The sequence below is a fragment of the Psammomys obesus genome, unplaced genomic scaffold, assembly GCF_907164565.1.
Source record: "Psammomys obesus unplaced genomic scaffold, mPsaObe1.curated_primary_1811, whole genome shotgun sequence".
Taxonomy (NCBI): Eukaryota; Metazoa; Chordata; class Mammalia; order Rodentia; family Muridae; genus Psammomys; species Psammomys obesus.
The window spans coordinates 20440826-20448997 of record NW_026596134.1 but is presented as its reverse complement, the minus strand read 5'-3'; the positions used below and the strand labels follow the sequence as shown (position 1 = coordinate 20448997).

Sequence of the window (8172 nt, the reverse complement as noted above, 5' to 3'; positions counted from 1 at the left end):
TGTGTGTGTGTGTGTGTGTGTGTGTGTGTGTGTGTGTGTGTGTGTGTGTAAGACTTGTGGAAATCAGAGGACAACTTGTTGGAGTCAGAGCTCTCCTTCTACCATGGGGGTCCTTAAATTAAAACTCAGCCCATCAGACCTGACAGCTGGCATCCCCATCCAAGCCATCTCACCAACCCAATCCAAGTTCTTTAATCACAACGCATGGACCAGGATACAAGTGGGTGTGCTGTCTCTGAGCAATCTGTAATTCACCATCTGTATGTATGATTCCTCCCATTTGCCCTGGTCAGTGCTTTCCCACTTGGAAAATGTAGGTAATCCTGCTTGCTTTGCTTATGTGGCTACTAGAGGTTACTACAGGAACTCTATAAATGACCGCGTACAGATAAGAACCGCCACTGCCAGACAGCACCCCACCATGTAAGGCATACTACCACTCTTCTTGAAAATCCTGTGTTCGAGATGTTTTCTTCTAATGTGCAAATTGTTCTGAGAATATATTTATGCTTCTCCTTGGCATGGTGTGACCTCTGCACGTTCCTGTCACCACTGATCACATTATGCATGTGGCTAGAACCTCAAAACTACCTCTGGGAAAGAAAAAAGAACAGAAAAGAAAAGAAAAGAAAAGAAAAGAAAAGAAAAGAAAAGAAAAGAAAAGAAAAGAAAAGAAAAGAAAAACAGCTACTCCACAATGTGAATTTCAGCTAATTCCTCACTTTTCATGTATTTGGATTCTCCCCTCATTTTTATCTAGGAAGACCCAGACCGTGTGCTCTTCCACCATGTAAGTGATTAACAACCCTTTCAGAATAATAAGTATTCAAATACAATGCACTTTGACTAAAATTGTTCCATGTGCCCGCTTAGCATGTGGTTTAAATAGTTGAACACAGAATACTGAAAGTTGGTGGCTTTTGGATCTGTAAATTGATAATAAAAAGCAGGCAACAGAAAAGAGCCAATTACTTCATTCTGAATTAACACAATTGGATTTCCCTTTAGGATGGTTTAATCAAAGCTAACACCATTAGGGACAGCTTACAAGAGTACAATTGATTTTTATACACTATCCTTAATATTATAAAACACTTCCAACTGGATTGACTTATTTCTTTCATATAAATATAGTGACATATAAAACTGCTATTAATTGAAGCTACTTTAAAGTGAATTACTGGAGCGCAATGATGCGCACTGATATAAAAGCACTCAAGAGATTTCATTCAGATGCTTTAATGTCAAGACATATCTCATTTTAACTTAGGGAAAAGAATCAAAGTTCTTTCTTTCTCTTCCCAAAACTCTTTGCGGGGCAGGCTTGAAATAAGTACTATTAGTTGTCCAAAAGAAATCTTAAAATCATAATCTTTCCACTTAGATGTGATTTAAATAATATATTTTGATTCAGTAACAACTAGGAAGAAAGTTATTTATATAAATCATCTTACCTATTTACAATACATATTAGATAGAGAAATCTCATAATCTGCCTATGACCAGATGATCTCATAGTTAACTCCACCAGTCTTTGAAGCACTAAAATACACATTAAAGACACACCTTTTAAGCATGTGATGATCTTTAAATTCTTGGGCTCTCTTGATACTTCCTCATAGATCAGGTTGTGAAAGAGATTTCTATTACTACCGACTTTCTAATACTACTTCACATGGTATAATGATTCCAAGGCGGCTTTGACCAACAAGGGCTCCTCAACAGACAGTGATAAGAAGGCCTGGATTGCATTCTGATGAGTGTATTATAGAGAGACTTCTTGTGAAATCAGAAGCCAATACATGGAGGGAAAAATAATCTCTGCACTGCAGACTGGAAGGTTCATTCAAGGTGGAAGAATCCATTTGCATTATGGATCCAATGTTGAGCCCTATGAACAACTGCATGGTCTCGATATATAGGCCTGGGTATCTCTGGCTCGCAGCCAAGCAGACCTATTAATCCTTGACTTCTTCTTGATTATTCACCCAAACAATCCAATCTGATGTTTTGGTCACAGGTGATCTCTTGTTATCTGCAGTTAATTTCCTTCAAAAGTTGGAGTGCATGTCACTTCTTAGAAGTAGTGGGAACAGTTCTGCCTCACAATTCTTTCCAAAACAAAGGAATTTTAGTTTCTAAATTACCTCAGAAAATGTAGGACAACTATCACACACTGTCACTCTAAATTTAAAACTTAAAGAAGTCAACAAATCATTATGTTTCTGGTTGTGAAGGAGCATCTTGTCATAGTCTGGGAAATATAGATTTTAAGAGCTTAGTTGAGTGGATTGCTGAATAAATACTGGTTGTTATAACCTGAGGTCAGGGAAGACTCTCACACTAAATAGCAACCTTGACCTGCAGGAAACATAATCATAGTCAGGTGACGGACAAACTCACTAAAGCATACATATTCAGAAATAGGAACTCTGTCCCTTCCCCCAGATACCTGCTGTAGTCAACACCAATGTCATTGACCTATTCCTGACTATTTTAGATAGCCAGCAAATTAATGTGACCACTCCTTTCTGTTCTTCAGCTGTGGGATCCTACTGAACACTAAGAAGTATTTATAAATACCTCACTCATGAAGGTCACAGGCTAGAGAAAGTACACAGGCAAGATTAATGGTACTGATAAAATTAAATGTGCTGTGCACTTGGCTAGCATCCACATAGCCTTGGGTTTGTGTACCAGCACCTCAGAATAAGCACACGCACTCACGCGCTCACACACACACACACACACACACACAGAAACTCACATCTATGATGTGTAAGCTCAAGTGTGAGTAGACCAGTAGTCAGATTTTATAAGTGTCATAAAATTAATCATAAATTCTCTCATCTTTTCCAAAACCTGATAAGGGATAAGTTGACTAAAATTTAAAATAAAAGACTTAATCTTAAAAAGAAAAACTATAAAAAACCCATATATGTTCATTGACATCTCTTTGCCCAATCTCTGTGAAAATCAAAATTTTATTAGATTAGAATTCCCAATGGAGAATTTTTTTTCGTGGTTAGAGTCCTGCTGAGAAGGAAGGGGAGAACTCCCATTGTCTTTACAGTGGAAGACAGAAATAAAGTATTCCCTGACACAGAGCCAAAATGATAGAGAAAGTAGAGTTGGTCCCATAATAACACTGAGGCTACAGGAAAGACGCTCTACAAAAACAAGTCATTCCCTGCTACTTGCAAACTGTTTTGATTTCCCACAGTGGCACAGAAAGTCTCCTGGCCACAAGTTACCTATCATCTTAATTTCTGCATCTTAGAGGGTTTGTGTTTGGTTTTTGTCCTTAATGAGACATATTTGCCAAAGAGGCATTCAAAAGACATTTTTTGCTCTTGCGGAAGAATAATTAGGTCGGTACCTCCTACCCTGCCAGCATCAGCCGCCTAAAGAGAACCCTGCCTAGTATTTAATGCCCAAACACAAGAAGCATCATTTCCACTAATTGGTCTTGAAGTTCCGATGTTCCCAAAGGGTCTCTTTATTTTGCAAGGATCAGAAAGGACACACGTAAAATGTGATAGCGTCACCAGTGACCTTCCTGGCTCTCATCTGCACTATTACAGTCATCCTTTCTTATATTTTTTTTCCAATGGGCAGGAATACAGTGCCAACTGCAGGAGTGAGGAAGCATTTGCAAGTTTGCTGCTGATAACATCTCTTGGCCAAGTTCAAAGGTCATAGCAGAAATGTCTATAAACGTGAGCAGAAGCATAAATGCGTAGCATGTACAGGAGTTTGACTCCCTTGATGGTGGGTGTCTTTTAGAGACAGCGTTGAGTACTTAGGGGAAAGAGGATAATGCTGGAAGATGCAGACCCAAGAAAAATATGGAACCATTTATTGAGTAAACTGGATATAAACACAGTATATACTGTTAACCTTGATTTTGCTTGTTTTTCTTCTTCCTACAGCCTAAAAGGAGCTTTTTGGTAACATGTCACACACACACTCATGATGAATAGTGAAAGAAATTATTTAAATGGGGGATGGACATGTAGCAGAATATTTACACAAACATTTATCATCAATAGCTCTCTGGAAATGGTTTTATTAACTCTCAGGGAGTTTCCAATTCTTTAACATAGTAATGTCTTTAGAAACATGGCCAAACAATCATTAGGCAGAGCTTGAACCATCCCCATTCAGAAGGGCCAAATAAATCAGACTTGAAGAACAACCTACCTACTCCGTCTTTTGGGTTAAGTTCTCTGTTTTGGCTATTCTCTTTTTGATTTGTACCTTGAAAATGAAGCTCAAAGGCCTATCATTTTGCTATGTTTTATCCAAGTGACAGACAAGCTCTGGCTGTGGCCTTCTTTGTGTACTTTTAGGACAGTTTCTCTCTTTAAAGAGCCACTTTTCACTGCAGAAGCCCAGTGTCAAAAGGCTTGAGGTGAATAAAAAGAAGGAGAATGTTAAAGAGGCCCTTTCAAAACCAAAATTATATGTTCGAATGAGCATGTTTTCTGTGCCCCTACAACATTAGCCATGCAGAAATGAGCCTGCTTGTCAGCGTCTATACTGTCTGCTTACTTTTACACTTCATTTAGGTAAGAGCCAGGCTCCAAGAGAGGACAGCTTTCTTACTAGTTGCATTTCTGAGTTTTTGAGCACCAACACAAAGGTACAGTGTTCACAAGCAAAGACACCGAGGAACCTTAACTAACACATATTTGTTATTTGCTCCAACTCTTTCACCAGTTTCTGGATTTTTTTTTCAATGCCAACTTCACACAGACCCCCTCACCATTATCAAGCCCATGTGACATTTGATAACTTCTTTATAAAGTTAATTTTAAATGACTTTTAACATGTTAATGCAGTTTTTATTAGTATTATTTCATTCTGTTCTTCCTTTTCCCTGCCCCAGCTCCTGCTTATGTCACCCCCTCCATAGATAAAAACAACACCTCTGAATATCCTCTCAAACGTAATAGCTGACATTCAATAACCAAGAGAGTTGGGAGTAATGAATAATCTGACTAATTGAATCTCGTGTAGACACACCCCTCATCCTGGAGAAATCTGCTTTGGTGTGGCAGTAGCCAAATAATGCAAGTCAAGATTGTGAAATGCCAAGATGCAATGTCAGAAAGCACCTCCTCCAGCATCTATGGAAACAATCATGCCTAAAGACAGTGTGCCGTGGATGACACAGCATTTGGCAAATGACTCAACCTGTTTGAGAGGTTCTGGGTGAGCTCCTGAGGAGACCAGCTCCACCAGGACACCAGCCATGCTCGAAGACAGAAGAAAACAGAATTTAGCTCAAGTTAAACTCTTCATGTCTTCATTCATCTCACACTCAGCCCAGCCTTGTTTCTGGGTGAGTGCTTTCCTGGGGTTTCTCTTGCACATAGTAGCTATTGTATAGATAATTAAAAGCAAGCATAATAACTTAAGTCATGAACTTAGTCACTAATAAAATCAGTGGGCAGAGACAAAGAAAAAAAAAAGGGGAGATACGCGAACCATATGCCAAAAGTAAAAACAAATCATTTGTCTTTCTCAGTTCCCACGAACACAAATAACAACATATCACAACACAATGGAACACTATGCATTGGTGAAAAAAGATATAATGAAGTTTATTATAGAGGAATTTGCTTGCTTTTTCCATTTCTACTCCAATTATCTGCTTGATGAAAAAAAAACACCTCACTTAATGATTGTGGGTGCTTTTGTAGCCTCCAAAGTCTATGTAAAAAAAAAAAATATTTACATTCTGTATGTACACATGTGGGTAAAATTCTTCAAAAACCATTTTAAAAACCACTTTTTCTAAGCAAAAGTCTATTGTCTTTCAAAAATCAATATAGAAATTAATATACTAAGATCAAGCTCCTAACATTGCATATTATCTAAGACATACATGTAGTTGAGGGAAATGCCTAATTAATAATATTTTAATGTACAGGCGCAATGCCCAACTCCTCCACCTTCCTTACACCTAAACCATACATGTAAATGTCACATTCTGTGTGCACATCTACAGGGGTGGAATTATCTCTCAGTACTTTTATTATGCCCGTACTTTTTGTTTACCTCTACATATATGTTTATAACTGAGCTTTAAATACTGGAGACTCCGGACAACCGTTCCTATCCTGATGATGGCATTCCTTGCTAAGAAGAGGCTTGACATTTGACATGCCCTCAACAGAGCATGAGGGGACCTTCTTCACATTACTCACAATGATGACACCATGAACCATGAACAGCCTTCCCTGTTCACAAAAGGCATGTTCTTCCTCAACATTTGCCTTCCAGTGAAATACCCTGCCCTGAATTCTTTACTTTTTATTTCCCTTGTACGTGGATTTATTTTTCCACTGTTTATTGGGAAAAGAGTTCTCCCATTCCTCCTCTGCTATCCTGAGTTTCCATCATGGCGTCCACCGATCCACCTGCCTGAAGCATGGCACTTGGTTGAACATCTGGCTTCATTACTCCTCCCAAACTCCCTCCTCTGACACATTCTCCTAGTACTGCTAGAGACACATTTGCTCTTTTGATAGAAACTATTTTTCCCCCAAATGCAGTCATCCTTCCTAATACCCAGGAAGCTTCAGGAGTTCCATGAACCTAAGAGATGGGAACAAAGGGATAGAAGACCACACAAAAGTATTGTACTTCCTCCTGACAGATATCATTTGAAAATCTTCTTCCAACATCTCCCAAAAGCAGAAAGGCTGGAACACCAGAAGTTTTCACTTCAGTACAACAATTACTCATGCTGGTGTTTCAAAAGCTGATGGGAACACACCTTCCCCACAAAGGGAGGCAACTTCTCTAATGTCCAAGGCCTGATGTTGGAATGGGCCATAGACCCATCAGAGATCTCTGACTTAATTGGTTTCACTTACAAAGTCTGGTTTTCTGCAGCCCATTCCTAGATCTTTCTTTTGCAAACTGATACTTAATAACTAGGAATCCACAAATTCCAACCAATTAGGTGGCTGTACCAGGCTTGCTTTTGATTGCTCTTACCTCCTTAAGAAATGAAGGAGCTAGGGTGTAGTCACAGCCATCATCATCATCATCTAATCATTCAACTCTGACCATTTCAGTAGAAAGAAAACATTATTCAAACCTTCCTAATACAGCCTCCTGTCAAGCAAAGCAGCAGAAGCCAGCTCATGCCAGGAGCAGAACAAATGCAGAAAGCACCCAGCCCCCCAAAATTCTGACCTTACCCCGAATCATTTTATATCAGCACCAAACCCCTTCACTGCCAAATGAGAGCAAAGTAACAGCAGCCCTCATTAAAGACTCCAGCTCAGGTCACCTAATGTCACGATGGCTCAATATCTGTCACTCCCAAATCTAACCTGTGCAACAGGTACCCCGACTGGCACTAAGACTCTCTTGAACATAATCACTGGGCAGGCCACCCCAGATGGGGCTCCCCGTGGCCTATAGCCCCACATCTCTCAGCTCCCTGGCCCCGGGGAGCCAGGAGAAGCGTGGTGGGTGCAGCTCACCTGTTTGTAGGCATCTAGAAGGAAGCTCTTCCAGACACAGCGCAATCCCTCTGAGGTCAGCATGCGCCGCCACTCTCCACGAGTGGACTTGGAGCGGCTGAGAAGCAGCGCCACGTGCTTGAGCAGAATGACCGAGTCATAGAGCGCCAGGAAGAGGCAGTTGGAGAAAAAGACTGGCAGAATCTGCAGTGTGATCAGCAGGTCTACGCTGAGAAGTCCCATCTTCTCTGCCTCCTCAGTCAGTCCCCTGTGCGCTTTGCTTCACCCTCTTTTTGAAAAGGAAGGTGGTGATAGAGGAGGTGGGGGGACCAGGGTGGAGGTTGGGAGTGGGGTGGGGGGGTGGAGAGGGAGAAAAACTAAATTAGAAGGAAGCCCAAGTTGTCTCTTCTTTGAAAGAAGCAGAAATGGCAAGACCAAGTTCAGTCTCTGCAGCCCAGCAGTTGGAGTGTGCCCATCAATTCATTCAATTCCGAGATGCTTTTTTTCCCCAGAATTTAAGATGTTAAAAAAAAAAAAGAAAGAAAGAAAAAAGAAAGAAACTGGCGTACCAGTCCCTAATCCATTTACCCCTGTCAGAGTCCGTTAAAGACAGGAAGTTCAACTTTCATTTCCAGGCACCTATGAGACTGCAGAGATGGTAAAATTTCTTTTAGCTTTTCATGTCCCT

At 40.3% G+C, this 8172-nt stretch overlaps 1 protein-coding gene across 1 annotated transcript in view; it reads right to left on the bottom strand.

Annotated features, from left to right (window-relative positions):
- The window catches only part of Dio2 (iodothyronine deiodinase 2), an 8968-nt gene extending 1159 nt beyond the window's left edge, over positions 1-7809 (bottom strand). The window contains 1 exon segment of the mRNA XM_055592701.1: positions 7506-7809. Coding sequence (XP_055448676.1) covers positions 7506-7727 — 222 coding nt within the window. The 5' untranslated portion in view covers positions 7728-7809.
- Positions 7810-8172: the final 363 nt, after the last annotated feature.